Genomic DNA, 21629 nt, shown 5'->3' with positions numbered 1-21629 from the left:
ATACCGTGATCTACGTCCACTATACATTGCACAATAAATAGGATGCATCATCTTTGATTTACAATATTTTATCTTTTTTTAACATAAAAATAACATTATATGCCCAGACAACCGGTCCCAGAAAGCTGAGCTAATATCTCACCATATGTAAGCACCATCCGCACCGCTCAGCTCAGCTTTAATGTATTAGCACCAGACAGCTGTACTAATGGAGCCAGATGCAAGTAGCGGATTATGGGAAAAAAAACACCTGATTGCTTAGACGTAGTCAATGGGGATTGATACCTTCACATACCAGGAGATACTGTATAAGCAATGACTATTGCCAATAAACTTGGCACGAGGGCCTCGGTACCTTCTAGATCAGTGTTTACCAACCAGGGTGCCTCAAGCCGTTGCAAAACTACAACTCCCAGCATGCCCGGACAGCCAACGGCTGTCCGGACATGCTGGGAGTTGTAGTTTTGCAACAGCTGGAGCCACCCTGGTTGGGAAACACTGTTCTAAATACCATTTGCGAATGGTATCCAGATGCAGGGAATGGAAAATAAGTGCAAGATATAGCAGACCTGAGTTTGTCGTTTGGCACAACCCATTATCGTATCACTGTGTGTGTGTGTTACCTGCCGTTTTACATAGGACTGCAGGTAAAACGAGCAGCGAAAACAAATGGAAACCCCGTCTCTGCGGCCTCTACAGACGTCTGCCTCTTAGGCTGGGTTCACACTGCGGAATTTCTGGGCAAAATTTCTGCCGGAGATCGAGCTGGCGGCACTAGGACCACGCGGACTACATTGCCGTCCCCATAGATGGCAATGCATTTCTGAGCAGATCTCCCAAAAGATCCAACCAGAAATGCATTGCAGTCTATGGGGGCGGCAATGTAGTTCGCGTGGTCCTAGTGCCGCCAGCTCGATCTCCGGCAGAAATTCTGCCAAGAAATTCTGCAGTGTGAACCCAGCCTAATATCTGGACCCCAATGGCTGAAGCAGGCGTAGAGGTAAGGATAGCACACGATAGAGTATGTCAGCTCAACGTCTGTTCTCCTTTAAGAGCACACCGGCAGTCGCAGGGAGTTAAACATGCACTGCAAAAGAAAATAACATTAAAGGGGGAAAACATTTTTTTTTGTAATGCCAGAAAGTTAAACAGATTTGTAAATTACTTCTATTTAAAAATCATAATCCTTCCAGTACTTATTAGCTGCTGTGTGCTACAGAGGAAGTTCTTTTCATTTTGAATTTCCTTTCTGTCTGACCACAGTGCTCTATGCTGACATCTCTGTTCATTTTAGGAACTGAAAATCTCCACAGCAAACCTCTCTTGCTCTGGACAGTTCCTGACATGGACAGAGGTGTCAGTAGAGAGCACTGCGTTCAGACAGAAAAGAACTACTCAACTTCCTCTGTAGTATAAAGCAGCTGATAAGTACTGGAAGGATTAAGATTTTTTTTTTTTTTATAGAAGTAATTTACAAATCTGTTTAACTTTCGGGCACCAGTTGATTTAAAAAGAAAATGTTTTCCAGTGGAGTACCCCTTTATGTCCTACAAAAAGATTTCTTTATGTCAAATCTTTTAAAATCATGTAGTACAAACGTCACTATAGAAAAAATACGCTTGACGGGTTTTGGAGCGAGGATGCCCTTTAGTCATAGCTTATGAATAAGAGGCAAGTCCCCAAAATGCGTCAAGATTTTTTATTCTTGTATTGTGACGTCTGTAATACATGCTTGTAATGGATCTGAAATAAAGAAAGCTTTTTATGGGACTTTATCTCCGGCACTGGAGGTATTTTCTTCTGCTTTGCATACGGTTGAGGATGCAAGTAATAAATGCACAGATTTTCCATTTCTGGTTCCCTATGACTAGAGATGAGCGAACTTACAGTAAATTCGATTCATCACGAACTTCTCGGCTCAGCAGTTGATGACTTATCCTGCATAAATTAGTTCAGCTTTCAGGTGCTCCGGTGGGCTGGAAAAGGTGGATACAGTCCTAGGACTGTATCCACCTTTTCCAGCCCACGGGAGCACCGGAAAGCTGAACTAATTTATGCAGGATAAGACATCAACTGCCGAGCCGAGAAGTTCGTGACGAATCGAATTTACAGTAAATTCGCAAATCTCTACCTATGACAAAGGACATTATTCTCTGTATAAAGATTAAGTGATGATATACAGCACTCGACTGGGGAGCAATTATTATTATTATTATTTTTATACATTCTTTATGGAATTTGTTATTGTAATACTGCATTGTGGCTGGGAGGAAAAGGGTTAAACATATCATTTTTTTTGTTTTTATAGCAGTGAGAATGGCGTAAAAAAAATAACAAAATAAAAAAGTCAAAAATGTTTGCACAAATGTGACTTTTAGACTTATTTCCCCTAAATGTCTATTATAAAGTTGCACAACTTTTCATCATATGATTTACATGAAACCGAACACCCCCAGTAATAGGCCCCATTGAGAAATATGCAGGACAAATGTCACGATGAAGGGTCCGCAATGTACGGAGACGGGGCAGATGAGGCACGAGGGTGGAGAACAAGGATAAGATATAGCTACATGCCATTATACCGGGTTGGAAGCCCATGGATATCTCATCTGTATATACAACAAACCAGACTCACATTTCCTTCTCATGCCTTTGGGAAAAGAAGCAGCAGCAGATGTTCCCCGCATCGTGCAACCCGATCTCCCCCATAACTCCATTCCTGAGCCCGGCTGGACACATTCTGTACAGTATCCAGCGTGACGGCTCCTCACAAAGACAGAAGACGGCGACCGATTCCGCCCATCTACAATACAGTCACTCCAATAATAAAACCTAAATATATCATCGGAGTCTAAAAAATCCTCCAACCATCCAGCAAAACAAGGGGACGGAGCGAACTTTGCTTTTTGTTTTGTTTTTTATTATTAAAATGTATATTTGGCTTCTGTCAGTAACATTGGGCAGTAGGTCAGTGAGGAAATGTATAATAGGGGTTTCGAACATGTTGCAAAACAGTAGACCCCCCCCCCCTGGCATTGCTGGGAGTTGTAGTTTTACAACATGAGGAGAGCCGCAGATTGGAAACTATATCCCCTTTACATCAACAATGAAAGGTTAAAGGGGTACTCCGCTGAAAAACTTTTTTTTTTTTTTTTTTTAAATCAACTGGTGCCAGAAAGTTAAACAGATTTGTAAATTACTTCTATTAAAGAATCTTAATCCTTCCTGTACTTATTAGCTGCTAAATACTACAGTGGAAATTCTTTTCCATTTGAAACACAGTGCTCTCTGCTGACATCATGACCACAGTGCTCTCTGCTGACATCTCTGTCCATTTTAGGAACTGTTCAGAGTAAAATGAAATTCCCATAGCAAACATATGCTGCTCTGGACAGTTCCTAAAATGGACAGAGGTGTCAGCAGAGAGCACTGTGGTCATGATGTCAGCAGAGAGCTCTGTGTTTCAAATGGAAAAGAATTTCCACTGTAGTATTCAGCAGCTAATAAGTACAGGAAGGATTAAGATTTTTTTAATAGAAGTAATTTACAAATCTGTTTAACTTTCTGGCACCAGTTGATTTAAAAAAAAAAAAAAAACGTTTTTCACCGGAGTACCCCTTTAAAGGGGGTACTCCACTGGAAAACATTTTTTTGTTTTGTTTAATCAACTGGTGCCAGAAAGTTAAACAGATTTGTAAATGACTTCTATTTAAAAATCTTAACCCTTCCAGTACTTATCCGCTGCTGAATGTTCCACAGGAAGTTCTTTTCTTTTATAATTTCCTTTCTGTCTGACCACAGTGCTCTCTGCTGACACCTCTGTCCACTTTAGGAACTGTTCAGAGTAGGAGCAAATCCCCATAGCAAACCTCTCCTGCTCCGGACAGTTCCTGAAATGGACAGAGGTGTCAGCAGAGAGCACTGCGGTCAGACAGAAAGGATATTCAAAAAGAAAAGAACTTCCTGTGGAGCATACAGCAGTTTATAAGTACTGGAAGGATTAAGATTTTTTCAATAGAAGTAATTTACAAATCTGTTTAACTTTCTGGCATCAGTTGATTTAAGAAAAAAAAATATTTTTTTCAAGCGGAGTACCCCTTTAAAGTGTCCCTGTCATTTTAAAATAAAACCTTTGACATGTCACAGAGACGTCAAAAGTTTTGATCGGTTGGGGTCTCAGGAGGAAAAGCAGGCAAAGTGTGCTTTACTCCCGATTGGCATGGATATCCGTCCTGCGGCCCCATTGACTTATGGTGAGACCCCAGGACTAAGATTGCTGTGAGGTGGGAAGTGAAGCCCCTTTACCGCGCTTCTCCCTGCTGATTTTCCTGATCGGTAAAGGTATCGGCATTGAGACCACGACCAATTAAAACTTTTGACACTTACAAGGGTTACTCCACTTAATAAAAACTTATCCTCTAAGCCAGTGTTTTCAAAGCAATGTGCCTCCAGCTGTTGCAAAACTACAACTCCCAGCATGCCCGGACAGCCTTCGGCTGTCCGGGCGTGCTGGGAGTTGTAGTTTTGCAACAGCTGGAGGCACACTGGTTGGGAAACACTGCCCTAACCAAGGATAGTATGTAAGTGTCTGATCACAGGGGGGCCCTGTACCTCCTAATGCCGGCTCCGTCTCTTCTCCACAGTGTGGTTCTGCCCCCACCCTCGGAGACCCGCTGGTGCTGAAGATGGGACCCATCTTGGCCTGTAATTGGCTGAGCCCGCTGTCACTTCTGTACAGCAAGAGCGCATTTTTTAGGGTGGGGGCAGGAGCGCACTGTGGAGAAGAGACGTCCCGTACAGGAGATTCGGGGGTCCCAGCAGTTGAACACTTATCCCCTATGCTTTGGATAGGGGATACGTTTTTATTAAGGGGTATACCCCTTTAAGTCCTATTATTTTGAATATAAAGTTGAAGGGATTGAGGGGGTACAGTATTACGAGTGATTACCCCAGCTACTGGTATTTTAGGCTCCAATCCAACCAAGAGCAACTAATACATCAATGATCTCCAAAAACGTGGCTCTCCAGCTGCTGCAAAACTACAAACACCACCATCCCCTGATGAGTGCATGCTGTCAAAACACGCTGGGCACTATAGTATTGCACCGGTTTGAGTTTGTACATTCTTCCTGGATCCTCGTGAGTTCCCCCCCCCACACTGATAGGTAACTTGGCTCCCCACAATATTGGCTCATATGCAATAAGGACATTAGATGACGGATTATAACCCATGCAGGGTCACAGGACAGTACATGCTAATCGGCTACACTACTGAGTCCATTCCGCACTGAACTTCTATACAGAAGGGTAATATGGGAATTACTTCTAATTCCTAAACAGACTCCGGAGTCCATTCTGAAGCTCCTATCTGGGTGACGAGGCTTCTGCTACGTGTTGGCATGCAGCGTTCTATTGTGCAGAATACACCCTATCGCAGCTCGGTTGCCCTTTACCCCAAAAATACTCCGAACATGTGGAAAGAAAATCTGGGGATACAGCCAAAAAGGGCAGGAAGCCCTGAAGATTGCATTACCACAAAGGCAAACTAAAAATAGCAGCATGACTGTTTAAAGGGGTACTCCAGTGAAAAACTTTTTTTTTCTGCATATCAACTGGCTCCAGTAAAGTTAAACAGATTTATAAATTACTTCTATTAAAAAAAAAATATTCATTTTTCCAGTACTTATCAGCTGCTGAAGTTGAGTTGTTCCTTTCTGTCTGACCCCAGTGCTCTCTCCTGACACCTGTCTGTCTGTCTCAAGAACTGTCCAGAGTAGGAGCAAATCCACATAGCAAACCTCTCCTGTTCTGGACAGTTCCTGAGACAGACAGAGGTGTCAGCAGAGAGCAGTTTTTTACTGGAATACCCCTTTAAAGGGGTACTCCGGTGGAAAAGTTTTTTTTTTTTAATCAACTGGTGCCAGAAAGTTAAACAGATTTGTAAATTACTTTTATAAAAAAAAAAAAATCTTAATCCTTCCAGTACTTATTAGCTGCTGAATACTACAGAAGAAATTATTTTCTTTTTGGAACACAGAGCTCTCTGGTGAATCTCGAGCACTGTGCTCTCTGCTGACATCTCAGTTCATTTTAGGAACTGTCCAGAGTAGGAGAAAATCCCCATAGCAAACAGTACCTAAAATGGACAGAGAGCACTGTGCTCGTGATGTCAGCAGAGAGCTCTGTGTTCCAAAAAGAAAATCATTTCTTCTGTAGAATTCAGCAGCTAATAAGTACTGGAAGGATTAAGATTTTTTAATAGAAGTCATTTACAAATCTGTTTAACTTTCTGGCACCAGTTGATTTAAAAAAAAAAAAAAGTTTTCCACCGGGGTACCCCTTTAATTAATAGCAAGACTACCATAGGGTTGCATTCACACTCATTGTTATCACCACTAGGAGTGCAGCTGTGAAGCTGGACAGTATCCCAGGCAAGCAGAACATTAACTGGGACACACATTGGGGGGGGGGGGGGGGGGTTGGGGGAACAGTCACGTATTGGGTCGCGGTGTCCCGACGTACCATGTCACGTCCCAGATAAAAAAAATTAAAAATGCAGGTCAAAGTTCAATCATTGGCAAACCTAAAAAGGTGACATGACGGCTATAAAGGGCAATCCTTGCACTGGAGCCATGCAGAGGGAAGAGAAGGTGAATATATTTTGTATACAAAAGAAGGTTATTTTTTCGTTGTTTTTTCTTTTTTATCCTATGCAAATCGGATGCAACATAAATATATATAGGGAGATATATTTTAGACTTTGTGCACAGCCATCGTAAAAAAGGAATCTCCTTTAGGGAACCAAACGGGTTAGGGATGGGGGGAAAAAAAAAAAAAAAAAAGATTATAGTATTCGGAAAAGCAATCAAAACCGAGAGCACCAATGCATAAAGTGCAAGATCTAGATGGGGGGGGGGCGGAGGGGGCGTGGATGGGGGCTGGCCGAGAAGGGGTTAAGTCTCGATCAATGTACAGAATCGTAGTAATAAATAAACAATGATAAATACAGTGGTCCCGTATATCTGTGGCCACAGTTAGTTGTCTATGACCCTATAAGCAGGGTGCCTCCAGCTGTTGACCCTATAAGCAAGGTGCCTCCAGCTGTTGACGCTATAAGCAGGGTGCCTCCAGCTGTTGACCCTATAAGCAAGGTGCCTCCAGCTGTTGACGCTATAATCAGGGTCCCTCCAGCTGTTGACCCTATAAGCAGGGTGCCTCCAGCTGTTGACCCTATAAGCAGGGTGCCTCCAGCTGTTGACCCTATAAGCAGGGTGCCTCCAGCTGTTGACCCTATAAGCAAGGTGCCTCCAGCTGTTGACGCTATAATCAGGGTCCCTCCAGCTGTTGACCCTATAAGCAGGGTGCCTCCAGCTGTTGCAAAACTACAACTCCCAGCATGCCCGGACAGCCTTCGGCTGTCCGGGCATGCTGGGAGTTGTAGTTTTGCAAAAGCCGGAGGTTAGGAAACCATTCCAGAACCGGCTGATTTTGGAATGTCTACCCTCCAGGGGGCAGCAGAATGACCGCACCCTTAAGCAATCTTTGGAATCACGGAAATGCTCAATGAGTCTTGGAAGAACAAGGATGATTTTGTGACACGGCGCGGTGTCTACAGGACTCGGCTGGGTTCAGATGTTGCGTTTCGGGTGAGCGTCTCTATCTGTTCCCTCCGACACGTACGCTCTTCACCACACATTGACAACGTTCCAATGCATCAAAAAATAAATAAAAAAAATAAACATGAAGCATCAGTCTCCACTGAAATGCAGCTACATAACTGACCTATGAGTCTCTATGGTAACAGACAACAAACCTGGCGTAGTCAGATCTTGCCGCCATGCTCTGTCGCTGGAGCAGAAGAACAAAAAAAGGATGCTAGTCCCGCTGCATACCAGACACTGACGGTGCCCAACAGACCCCCCCTATTGACTATAATGGGGTCAGTCAGGTTTTTGGCATTTTACAGGACAAAATAGCGCTACACGTAGCTTTATTTTGTCAGGTTTTTTTTTTTTTTTTTGTGTGTGTCAGAATATGCAACGGAACCCCCAACAGATATGTGAACAGGGCCTTACTCCTCTGCTTCTGATCATTAACATACGATAGAAGAGGAAACGGACAGCGGTATCAACAAGTCTTGGGCTGGGTTCACATTGCGTAAAATTTGGTGCAAATTCAAATGTACGCACTGATTTTTACGAAAAAAAGCAGCCATAATTACGGCCGCACTTTGCGTGATATCCGCTCATAAAATACGAGCAGAAAAATCGATGCTGCGGGAACCCAGCCTTATTCTAAAGACACATTGGTCTGCACTGGAGCTGCGTACACAACATAAAAGGAGATAGGGAAAAAAAATAATATACATATATATATATATCTATATATATATATACACACACACATACATATATATATATATATATATATATATATATACATATACACACACACACACATTTCCTTTTTGTCCTCAGGCAGCACACAAAACACATCTGTGCTGCCTTCGGACTCGAGGAAAGAAAAAATTACAGTTAAGACATATTTTGGTTATATATATATATATATATATATATATATATATATATATATATATATTATTTGAGTGCACTGAAAGTAGGATAGGGAAGGGATGCAAAAATTATTAATACAATGTCTAAGCCCAGCCTTGGGAAGTCTTGCAACGCATTTCAAGCAATGGTTTCAATTATTTTAGAACAGATATCTGCCCAGGGTCATAGACAACAAAATGCAGGGACATTCCTGACCGCCATGTACTTTGCCTTCATTGCACATCGCAGGCAGCCAGCTACCAGACAGAGCCTCCTCAGCTCCACTATGCAGATATATGGCAGTGTCAACCAAAACCTGCTGGTCAACAGAAAGCCCTTTCTAAAAAAAAAAAAAAGGTGCAGGAGACAAAGCGAGATCCCTCCTGCACGGCCGTCTGATCTACACCAACGTCTTAAGATTTCCAATAGTTTCTAGCAGCATTCTCTTATATATACTCAGATTAGTTTTTTTATCATACAGACACATTCATATATTGACGAACAGTCATTCGTATTAACTTGGAGCAGGGGGGGGGGGGGGCGGCGTCTCAAGACATCACCGGCGTACACTAAATACAATGTGGGACGTGCGGACCACACTCAGGTAACTCCTCCGAGATGTGTTCCCTATTGGCATCACCCTTTATCTTATTCTGAAATCATCTGATCATATCTCGTCCACTGTTCACTATAAGTCCCAGTATGGTCTCCTCCTGGACAATGTCGACCAGGATCCCCCACAGCTATACGAATATTATCCCTCATTGTATTTAGAAGGAACCGCCACTGATGAAACTCACTGGAGTCCAGAAAACAATACAATTTGAAATAAATAAGTTAGTAGTTGTAGCCACCAAACATTGGTGTGACAAAGGTTCCTTGGAGCCGCTTTATAACTCTGCAGCTGCTACTTACAGAAGAGCTGTAGGCACCCCAGCGTATTCCAAAGAAGGAATTAACATACATCTGAAAAGTAGGACAAATAAATCCCCTAATATTCAAGCTTTAAATGACCAAGAAAACAAAATAAAAAAAATAATATATATATTATAAAAACTCGCTTCTCCCATGTATTGCTCCATATAGGAGACAGGACACTTCTCTGATTCCGCACTGTCGGGGGTTGGTTGGACAAGTGCTCGGTGGCAGTGGAGTCTTTGCGGATTTGTCCTTGAGTTTGCCATGAAACGAGACGACCGTCCGGAGCGATTTGTGCCTTTTGCTCCTCTTTTACTCCTAGATCTGCGGGGGCGGGAGATGCGGTGGTGGTGGTGCCGTGCCTCTGTTTGTCTCCTCAGCACCTATCCACTTGGGCACCAGTGTAAAACCTCTATGGTGCCGGGCAGCGTCAGGCTGACATCAGCAAAGGTTTGCGGGTGTCGGAGGTAGAGCAACGGTGCAGAACTGTACACTGGGTAGAGAAAGGTCCTCGCGTGGAGGAAGTGCTGCGCTCGTCTTTTCTTCGAAAAACCGTAACGCTGAGAAGGTAAAGTCATAAACACCATTTCCAGTATCTCCAAACGCCAACAGTCTTCGGCAGTCGGAGAGAAGACGACGCCTCTGTGCAGCTGCTTTCTTTTTTTTTTTTTTTTCCTTTTTTTTTTTAATTAATTCTAGAATATAAATTTGTATTCATAGTATACATATATATATATATGTATCTACATATAAATCTTCTCTATACATATATTGCACACTCCTTCTTGTCCACTCCCAGGACCATCATTGGTACGGTTTGTCCTCCGACTCTGAGGCAATGTCTCGAGAAACAATTCCGTTCTGAAGGTTTATCAAGGAGTCCTTCATCTGGAGATGGAAATATAGTCACGGATCAGAGAGCGGGAACCCAGAAGGTGTTCACACAACAGAGCGGTTTAAAGGCGACTGCAAACTACAGGCATGTGGGGGACACTGCATGTTTCGCGTCAATGTACAGGCATGCGGGGGACACTGCATGTTTCACGTCAATGTACAGGAAACGTGTGGTCACTTAGAAATGCTTTGCATTACTTCTTCCTCCTCTATTCACATCCAATGCTGCAGTCGGTGTTCTGCTGGTTTCCTTGTATCAGAGAGTAGTGCATTGTGGGAGTCTCAGGTGACATGTAAGGACACGATCACATGTGACGTATATAACACTGCTGGAATCTGCAGTGTTTCCCAACCAGGGAAACCAGTGTCTCCAGGTGTTGCAAAACTACAACTCCCAGCATGCCCGGACAGCCTACGGCTGTCCGGGCATGCTGGGAGTTTCAGTTTTGCAACATCTGGGGGCACCTTAGTCGGGAAACACTGGCTTACACACATCGATGTAATGCTATTGCATTATATTGATCCATGTTATCGGTGCTCCATTGCTAAAGCCTGCCAAAGGCAGCCTTCAACAATCACCGATCCATAGAAGACGCTGAGGCCAAGGTTAGACCTTGAGCTTTCACAGCAACCCATCGGCACCCTTTGATTACATCCTGGGGGTGGCGATGGGGCCACTAGAAACCAGGGATGACCAGCATTTAAAGTTTAAAGGAAAACTGTAGTGCAATTTAACTTATCCCCTACCCAAAGAAAAGGGAATAAGTTATAGATCGCGAGGGGTCCGACCGCTGGGGTCCCCCGTGATCTCCTGTACGGGGCCGCTGCAGCCTGCTCAAAGGGGGCGTTCTGTTTCCGCATGATGCGCCGGCCGACACGCCCCCTCCATGTATCCCATAGAGATACATGGAGGGGGAGTGTCTGCCGTGGCTTACTGCTGGGGACCACTTCCTGCAGACTGCCGTGGCCCTGTACAGGAGATCGCGGGGGGGGTGTTTTGGGTGGTGCAGCAGTCGGACCCCCCGTGATCTATAAGAGGATAAGTTATATTGCACTTCAGTCCTTTGAATGCCATGATTGGTGGTGTAGATCACAGCGTTTAAACAGTTAAATGACAGACATCTGAGTGATCTCTGAGGTCTGCTGCTGATGGCCACGGGCATCTGCCAGGTACGGGCACGGAACAAACCCTCAAGCCCGTCCCATAATGTACATGTACTTCATGGGTCGGGAAGGGGTTAATTTTGCATAATCCCTAGCAACAAATATGCAGCAATAAATCCACATGATATGGTGCAGATTTATGGCTACAGATTTACCCTGGCGCAGAGCGGAGGCGTTAGGTCACGTGTCTGATGACAGAAAGGGGGGGGAGGGGAGGAGGCTAAACCACTGTCTGATTCTACTAGAGGAAACCAGCACAGAATTTTGAGAGCAGCTCTGGATGTGAATGGAGAAAACGCCATGAAATATGAATAAGATTCATACTAAAACACAAAAATTGCAATACAAAAATCACTAATATTACTTTATATGTTTAAAGGGGTACTCCACTGCTCAGCGTTTGGAACAAACAGTTCCGCACGCTGGAGCCAGCGTCCGGAGCTTGTGACGTCATAGCCCGCCCCCTCATCATGTCACACCCCGCGCCCTCAATGCAAGTCTATGGGAGGGGGCGTGGCAGCTCCAGCGTTAAGAACAGTTTGTTCCAAATGCTGAGCAGCAGAGTACCCCTTTAACTCAACCATGAAAAGCCATCAAAAGTGGAATTCTGATTGAAAGGGAATGTGTCACATATATATATATATATATTTTGTTTACTAGAGACAAGATACTGAAACATGTTCTTTGTTTTCTAATCGGTTTCTGTTTTCAGGTTGCAATTTTTGTATTTCTTTTTTTTTTGTACATTATTATGGGGCTGTCATCCTGCCTGAGCTATTTTTAACAGCATTTAGTGATATGCTTTACAACAGGACCATGGACATAGTCAACAATAAACAGGATCTGTCCCATTCACATAAACTGGAGACATTACTGGGCATGCTCTGTGACCTTTTCAGAGGTCAATCTGCAGGGAGGGGACGAGGCCAGGACCATGGACATAGACAACAATTAACAGGATCTGTCCCATTTACATAAATTGGAGACATTACTGGGCATGCTCTTTGACCTTTTCAGAGGTCACTCTGCAGGGTGGATCAAGTGTTATTTATATACAGGGACGGGGAGGCTGATCTCTGCTGTGAATGGTGGTGGATCTAGTATTATCTATATACAAGGAGGGGAGGCTGATCTCTACTGTGAATAGTGGTGGAACCAGTGTTATCTATAAACAGTGAAAGTGGGGAAGTGTTGAGCTCTGCTGTGAATGGTGGTGGCTCTAGTATTATCTATATACAAGGAGGGGAAGGCTGATCTCTGCTGTGAATGGTGGTGGATCCAGTGTTTTCTATATACAAGGAGGGGGAGGGGGGTGATCTCTGCTGTGAATGGTGGTGAATCCAGTTTTCTCTATAAACAGTGATAGGGGTGCCGAGCTCTGCTGTGAATGGTGGTGGATCTAGTGTTATATATACATAAAAGGAAGGGGAGGCTGATCTCTGTTGTGAATGGTGGTGAATCCAGTGTTATCTCTCTACCGGTGTCACCTTTCACTGTAATCCTAAAAGGCATTACTAGGAAATAATCTGTATAGAACAGGAAGTCTTCGCTTAGTTTTTGCCCTAGTGGCCAGAATGGGAACTGCAAGATTTCAGGATTATTAAAAAATATATAGTTAGTAAAATTGCTATATTAGAAAGAACACCACCAAAAATTGTTTAAAAAATTTGGGTAACATTAAAATGTGATTTAAACAATAAATCACGTTCTGATGACACATTCCCTTTAAGGCACCATGTTACTATGGGGAATAGAGACGTTCAGTCTGACCCCATGTGACGGCAAATAAAAGTAGGTCCTCGATCTGGCTCATCTCTGTGACTGGTGCGATATCAGATCGCAGTTACAATTTATCGCTGCTTGAGATGTTTATATCTAATGTAGATCTGATATTGTATCAGTCACAGCTCCCAGCATGATGTCTGTCAGCGACTAATCTTACTCCTTTTATTCAGCTCTTAAGGGTAAGATCAGTGTTTCCCAACAAGTGAGCCCCCAGCTGTTGCAAAACTACAACTCCCAGCAAGCCCGGACAGCCGAAGGCTGTCCGGGCATGCTGGGAGTTGTAGTTTTGCAACAGCTGGAGGCACCCAGGATGGGAAACACTGGTTTAAAGGGGTACTCCCGTGGAAAACTTTTTTTTTTTTTTTTTTTTTTTAATGAACTGGTGCCAGAAAGTTAAACAGATTTGTAAATCACTTCTATTAAAAAATCTTAATCCTTCCAGTACTTTTTAGGGGCTGTATACTAAAGAGAAATACAAAAAAAGAAATGCATTTCCTCTGATGTCATGACCACAGTGCTCTCTGCTGACCTCTGCTGTCCATTTTAGGAACTGTCCAGAGCAGCATATGTTTGCTATGGGGATTTTCTCCTGCTCTGGACAGTTCCTAAAATGGACAGCAGAGGTCAGCAGAGAGCACTGTGGTCATGACATCAGAGGAAATGCAATTCTTTTTTGGGTTTCTCTTTAGTATACAGCCCCTAAAAAGTACTGGAAGGATTAAGATTTTTTTAATAGAAGTGAACTTTCTGGCACCAGTTGATTTAAAAAAAAAAAAAAAAGTTTTCCACGGGAGTACCCCTTTAAAAGTGGATTGTGGAGGTCAGCATTGATATACCTGGTCTAGTAACATGACGGATGACTTGATGATCTGCCTCCACTTCTGCAGCTCAGAGTCGTGGTGTTTCTGCTGCGTCTCTAATAGTTGGGTCCATTCTGCCTGTGACTGCGGAACTGAACTGGATATAAAAGTAAAGGGTTAAAACCTGGAAAAAAAAAATTCAGACTGCTCCAATTTTAAAAGGAGTTCTCCTTAAGGTTCGTACCTTTCCCGTATTCGGAGGCCCTGCCACGTGGTAAGTGCTTGCGTGCTGTACTCCAATACCCACAGCTTGTAAAACAGCATCATGTTCAGCATGACCAACAGCACCAGACTGCGGAAAGACAGAGAGAGGTGTGAATAGTGTCCAGACGTTACAGCCTGACTAATACAGTACGGACATCTGTATCTAACCAGTGCTCGGTTGTGTGAATACACAGAGTAGTAGCCTTTGTATTAGATTCCTAAGCAGGTCGTCTATAGGTGTCAGTACTAGCACCTGTTAAGCTGATCGTGCCCACTAGATCAGTCTGTCACAGTCATTACTGTCCCCTCATTTCTTCCTGTGTCACAGTCATTAATGTCCCCTCATCACCCTTGTGTCAGTCATTAGTGTCCCCTCATCTCTACCTGTGTGTCACAGTCATTACTGTCCCCTCATCTCTTCCTGTGTCACAGTCATTAATGTCCCCTCATCTCCCTTGTGTCAGTCATTAGTGTCCCCTCATCTCTACCTGTGTCAGTCATTACTGTCCCCTCACTTTTTCCTGTGTCACAGTCATTAATGTCCCCTCATCACCCTTGTGTCAGTCATTAGTGTCCCCTCATCTCTACCTGTGTGTCACAGTCATTACTGTCCCCTCATCTCTTCTTGTGTCACAGTCATTAATGTCCCCTCATCTCCCTTGTGTCAGTCATTAGTGTCCCCTCATCTCTACCTGTGTCAGTCATTACTGTCCCCTCACTTTTTCCTGTGTCACAGTCATTACTGTGCCCTCATCTCCCCTATGTGTAACAGTTCTAACTGTCCCCCCATCTTCCCTGTGTGTCACAGTCATTACAGTGCCCTCATCTCCCCCGTGTGTAAAAGTTATTACGGTCCCCTTATCTTCCCTGTTAGTGTCCCCTCATCTCTCCCTGTGTCACAATCATTAATGTCCCCCTCATTTCCTTTGTGTCAGTCATTAGTGTCCCCTCATTTCTCCCTGTGTCACAGTCATTACTGTCCCCTCATCTTCCCTGTGTGTCACAGTCATTAGTGTCCCCTCATCTTCCCTGTGTGTCACAGTCATTACTGTCCCCTCATTTCTCCCTGTGTCACAGTCATTACTGTCCCCTCATCTTCCCTGTGTGTCACAGTCATTAGTGTCCCCTCATCTTCCCTGTGTGTCATATTCATTAGTGTCCCTCACCTTTCCTGGTCACAGTCATTAGTGTCCCCTCATCTTCCCTGTGTGTCACAGTCATTAGTGTCCCCTCATCTTCCCTGTGTGTCACAGTCATTAGTGTCCCCTCATCTTCCCTGTGTGTCACATTCATTAGTGTCCCCTCATCTTCCCTGTGTGTCACAGTCATTAGTGCCCCCTCATCTTCTCTGTGTGTCACAGTCATTAGTGTCCCCTCATCTTCCCTGTGTGTCACATTCATTAGTGTCCCCTCATCTTCCCTGTGTGTCACAGTCATTAGTGTCCCCTCATCTTCCCTGTGTGTCACATTCATTAGTGTCCCCTCATCTTCCCTGTGTGTCACAGTCATTAGTGCCCCCTCATCTTCTCTGTGTGTCACAGTCATTAGTGTCCCCTCATCTTCCCTGTGTGTCATATTCATTAGTGTCCCTCACCTTTCCTGGTCACAGTCATTAGTGTCCCTTCATAACGCGTTAGGATAACTTAAAGGGGTACTCCGGTGGAAAACAAATGTTTTCAGATCAACTGGTGCCAGAAAGTTAAACAGATTTGTAAATTACCTCTATTTAAAACCTTAATCCTCCAGTACTTATCAACTGCTGTATGCTCGAGTAGAAGTTGTGTAGTTCTTTCCAGTCTGATCACAGTGCTCTCTGCTGACACCTCTGTCCATGTCAGCAATTTCCCATAGCAAACTTCTCCTGCTCTGGACAGTTCCTGACATGGACAGAGGTGGCAGAAGAGAGCATTTTTGCCTTGATTTGGGGGACATCACAGCACAAACTTATTAAAAAATAAAATAAAATAAATCTTCAAGAAATGCAATGTGTGAACAGGAAAGTTGTATAACTACTATATATCCTGATCCTATAGAGATAGCAGCAGCAGTATACAGATAGAGCTGGAGGGGAGGTGTATATTTAGTATATAGCCTGATCCAATAGGGATAGCAGCAGTATACAGATAGAGCTGGAGGAGAGGTGTATAACTACAATGTATCCTAATCCCATAGAGATAGCAGCAGTATACAGATAGAGCTGGAGGGGAGGTGTATATTTAGTATATATCCTGATCCCATAGAGATGGGAGGGTTTATAACCACTACATATCCTGCTCCCATAGAGATAGCAGCAGCAGTATACAGATAGAGCTGGAGGGGAGGTGTTTATTTAAGATATATCCTGATCTCATAGAGATAGCAGCAGTATACAGATACAGCTGGAGGGAAGGTGTATAACCACTATATATCCTGCTCTCATAGAGATAGCAGCAGCAGTATACAGATAGAGCTGGAGGGGAGGTGTTTATTTAGGATATATCCTGCTCCCATAGAGATAGCAGCAGCAGTATACAGATACAGCTGGAGGGAAGGTGTATAACCACTATATATCCTGCTCTCATAGAGATAGCAGCAGCAGTATACAGATAGAGCTGGAGGGGAGGTGTTTATTTAGGATATATCCTGATCTCATAGAGATAGCAGCAGTATACAGATACAGCTGGAGGGAAGGTGTATAACCACTATATATCCTGCTCTCATAGAGATAGCAGCAGCAGTATACAGATAGAGCTGGAGGGGAGGTGTTTATTTAGGATATAATCTGATCTCATAGAGATAGCAGCAGTATACAGATAGAGCTGGAGGGGAGGTGTATATTTAGGCTATATCCTGATCCCATAGAGATATCAGATGGAGCTGGGAGGGGTGAGGAAGAACCTGGTAGGTGATGATGTCATCCTGTAGTCCACCACAAGTTTGAAACCAGGTCTGACATCCATGTTTCCCAACCAGTATGTCTCCAGCGCTGTCGGGGCATGCTGGAAGTTGCAGTTTTGCAACAGGTGGGAGTAAAAGGCTGTCAGGGCATGATGGGAGTTGTAGTTTTGAACAGCTACTGCACCGTTTGCTTACCAGGGTGCCTCCCACTGTTGCAAAACTACAACTCCCAGCATGCCTGGACGGCGCTGAAGGCACACTGGTTGGGAAGCACTGCCCTAGCAGTACAAAACTACAACTCCCATCATCCCCAAAAGCAGAGTAACTTTATTTTGAGTCAGACTGGTGATCACATGACCAAGTTACAGTAATGAAACACGTAGATGCAGCTGCACTGGAATAAAACAGATGGCGCTGTAGGACTAGTGATGGTGAGTGTGCACGATATGTAAAAACCCCGGCGTTCTTCTTTAACCCCATCTTGACATCGGGTGCAGTGTCATATCTTGTTGGGCTACAATGAACCCTTATGGCCTATGATACATACACACAGCTGATCACCAGCAGGAGTTTGGAGATGCTCTGTAGCTGACTCTGCTTCTCCTCAGGAACATGTCGTGTCTGAGTGGAACCTAAAAAAAAAAAAAAAAAAATCCAAAATTTACAAGACTGTTATTGCAGTTCACTCTTCACTGATTTGTGAATACAGTGACCCCTCGACTTATGATGGCCTCGACATATGATCATTTCAACATATGATGGCCTCTCAGAGCCCATCGTATGTTGAAGGCAGCCTCGACATATGATGCTGCTGTGTGTCGGGGCCTTCGTACAAACAGCTATCTGACAGCGCTGACAACTTCAGTAACTGACAGATAGTTGTATAATGTGCCCCGTGTGCCCCGTTCTGCCTCCTGTTACTCACATGCTGTCCTGCTAACTCACGCAGGCTTCCACTGTGAGCTCCGTGTAAGCCCCGCCCCCCCAGTGCAGCCATAGCCAATAGCCTGGAGCATCTTGCTGCAGGTATCCAATGAGCTGCTGGCTGCCCTCCCCTTCCTTTCCTATAGAGCTGTAGTCGGCAGGATGGTAATGGAGGACATTCTGTCCCCCCCTGAAGGTATTTAAAGAACTGTACAGTACTGTATGCGATGTCACACATCACATACAATACATATACACACTATACACCCCATACATCAATGTTTCCCTATCAGTGTGCCTCCAGCTGTTGCAAAACTATAACTCCCAGCATGCCCAGACAGTCAATGGCTGTACATGCATGCTGGAAGTTGTAGTTGTGCAACAGCTGGAGGCACCCTGGTTTGTTAAACACTCCCCATACACTCCACATACAATGGTCATCCCAGAACCAATTAGCAGTTTTCCATAGAGATATGTATTCAACATACAATGGTTCCGAGGCCCCAGAACCAATTACCATTTTTACATAGACATATGTACTCGACATATGATGGTTTCAACATATGATGGTTCTCCTGGAACCAATTAATATCATATGTTGAGGGACCACTGTATATTAAAGCCTCAACCCAAAAGAGATAGGAAACATATGGTGCATGGTGTCTGGCTGCCTAGCGCAGTGATTCCCAACCAGGGTGCCTCCAGTGGTTGCATAACTACAACTCCCAGCATGCCCGGACAGCCGAAGGCTGTCCGGGCATGCTGGGAGTTGTAGTTTTGCAACAGCTGGAGGCACCCAGGATGGGAAACACAGGTTTAAAAAATGCTGGGAGTTGTAGTTTTGCAACAGCTGGAGGCACCCAGGATGGGAAACACAGGTTTAAAAAATGCTGGGAGTTGTAGTTTTGCAAACTCTGCTCTACACTCTAGTAATGATATAAGCTCTTAGAGAACTGATCCGCAACCTTTGGCTATCCACCTGTTGCAGAACTACAACAACCAGCATGCTATGGCAGTCTTCTGAACGTGAGACCTCTAGAGCAGTGTTTCCCAACCAGTATGTCTCCAGCGCTGTCGGGGCATGCTGGAAGTTGCAGTTTTGCAACAGGTGGGAGTTAAAGGCTTTCAGGGCATGATGGGAGTTGTAGCTTTGAGCAGCTAGGGCACCGTTTCCTAACCAGAGTGCCTCCAGCTGTTGCAAAACTACAACTCCCAGCATGCATGGATGGCGCTGAAGGCACACTGGTTGGGAAACACTGCCCTAGCTGTTCAAAACTACAACTCCCATCATGCCCCGACAACCTTCGGCTCCCACTTATTGCAAAACTACAACTCCCAGCATGCCCCGACAACCTTCAGCTCCCACTTGTTGCAAAACTACAACTCCCATCATGCCCCGGCAACCTTCAGCTCCCAACTGTTGCAAAACTACAACTCCCAGCATGCCAGGACGGCACTGAAGGCACACTGGATGGGAAACACTGCCCTAGCTGTTCAAAACTACAACTCCCATCATGCCCCGACAACCTTCGGCTCCCACTTGTTGCAAAACTACAACTCCCAGCATGCCCCGACAACCTTCAGCTCCCACTTGTTGCAAAACTACAACTCCCATCATGCCCCGGCAACCTTCAGCTCCCAACTGTTGCAAAACTACAACTCCCAGCATGCCAGGACGGCACTGAAGGCACACTGGATGGGAAACACTGCCCTAGCTGTTCAAAACTACAACTCCTATCATGCCCCTGCAACCTTCAGCTCCCAACTGTTGCAAAACTACAACTCTCAGCATGCCAGGAGGGCGCTGAAGGCACACTGGATGGGAAACACTACCTTAGCTGTTGCGAAACTGCAACTCCCATCATGCACCGGCAGTCTTCAGCTCCCACTTATTGCACAACTACTACTCCCAGCATGCCCCACCGGGCTTCGGCTCTCATCTGTAGGAATACTACAACTCCCATACAACTCCAAAGGGAGTCAGCGCATGATGGGAGTTTGCGGTATGGTAACAGCTAAGGAACAGATGCTATCAGGACATGACGGAGGGTATCAGGGCATGATGGGAGTTATAGTTGTGCAACAGCCAGAGAGCACAGGTGAGGGTGCACTGTTTAGAATGTAACAACCCTGCACCCGGCCATTACATGATCAATAAAGCAAACACTGTTCTCATAGGGATCAATGCGGTCAGGTGCAGAGCGGACAACAGCTGTAAAACTCCACTTACTCCTCGACTTGTTATTCAGCAAAAGACTCAGCAGATTGATTGATTGTTACACGGCAAACAGAGAGAACAATGGCGCCAATACCGCCCGCACCTCTCACCCGGTCAGATCGCAGTCTGACAAACAATACTTCCAGCCTGACGCAGGTCGGATTAAAAATAAGAGGTAATGGTTTCAACAGCAGGAGACACTTCCCGTCTGAAAGACGTTTGGCTCTTGTCAGATCTCCTGCAGATTTTCCCAAATTCTCAGAGCAAACAGTGATAAACAGCAAGAGATACCTGCAGAAAATATCCAGAGACCCGATTGATTGAAGGGAGTTTAAAGGGGTTCTCCACTGCCTCGGAATTTAGTTCGGAACGCTGGTTGCGGGGGTCATGACATCACAGCCACGCCCCCTCGTGATGTCATGCCATGCCCCCTTAATGCAAGTCTATAGGAGGGGGCGTGGTGTCATGTCACAAGGGGGCGTGCCCGTGATATCATGACCCCCATACCCAGCGTTCTGAACAAAATGTTCCGAATGCTGGGGCAGTAGAGAACCCCTTTAACACTGGTGTGAACTTTCCACTATCCGGCCACGCCACGCCCCCTTGTAACATCACGCCACACCCCCTTAATGCTAGTCTATGGGAGAATGCGTGGTGTGACGTCACAAAGGGGCGGGGCCGGATAGTGGAAAGTTAACACCAGTGTTAAAGAGGTACTCCACTGCCCCAGCATTCGGAACATTTTGTTCGGAACGCTGGGTACAGGGGTCATGACGTCAAGGCCACGCCCCATTGTGACATCACACCACGCCCCCTCCCATAGACTTGCATTAAGGGGATATGACGTGACATCACAAGGGGGCGTGGCCGTGACGTCATGACCCCCACACCCAGCGTTCTGAACAAAATGTTCCGAATGCTGGGGCAGTGGAGTACCCCTTTAACACTATTGTGAACCTTCCACTATCCGGCCACACCACGCCCCCTTGTAACATCACGCCACACCCCCTTAATGCAAGTCTATGGTAGGGGGCGTGGTGTGACGTCACAAGGGGCCATGGGCATGATGTCACAAGGGGGCGGGGCCGGATAGTGGAAAGTTCACACCAGTGTTAGAGGGGTTCTCCACTGCCACAGCATTCGGCACATTTTGCTCCGAACGCTGGGTACTGGGGGTCATGACATCACGGTCACGCCCCCTTGTGATGTCACACCATGCCCCCTCCCATAGAC

General features: G+C 45.1%; 1 protein-coding gene across 13 annotated transcripts in view; it reads right to left on the bottom strand.

Annotated features, from left to right (window-relative positions):
• Nucleotides 1-6689: 6689 nt before the first annotated feature.
• Nucleotides 6690-21629, bottom strand: part of GRAMD1B (GRAM domain containing 1B) — a 271033-nt gene continuing 256093 nt past the window's right edge. For all 13 annotated transcript variants that reach the window (XM_056543506.1, XM_056543505.1, XM_056543509.1 and 10 more), the window contains 4 exons: nucleotides 17802-17886; nucleotides 14358-14465; nucleotides 14150-14270; nucleotides 6690-10358 (listed from right to left, as the gene is read on the bottom strand). In XM_056543506.1, coding sequence (XP_056399481.1) covers nucleotides 10275-10358; nucleotides 14150-14270; nucleotides 14358-14465; nucleotides 17802-17886 — 398 coding nt within the window. In that variant the 3' untranslated portion in view covers nucleotides 6690-10274. The remainder of the gene's footprint in view (nucleotides 10359-14149; nucleotides 14271-14357; nucleotides 14466-17801; nucleotides 17887-21629) is intronic.

This window comes from Hyla sarda, chromosome 10 (assembly GCF_029499605.1).
Source record: "Hyla sarda isolate aHylSar1 chromosome 10, aHylSar1.hap1, whole genome shotgun sequence".
In the NCBI taxonomy this organism is placed as follows: Eukaryota; Metazoa; Chordata; class Amphibia; order Anura; family Hylidae; genus Hyla; species Hyla sarda.
Note: the sequence above shows the minus strand (reverse complement) of the source record. Positions and strands in the feature narration are given on the sequence as shown.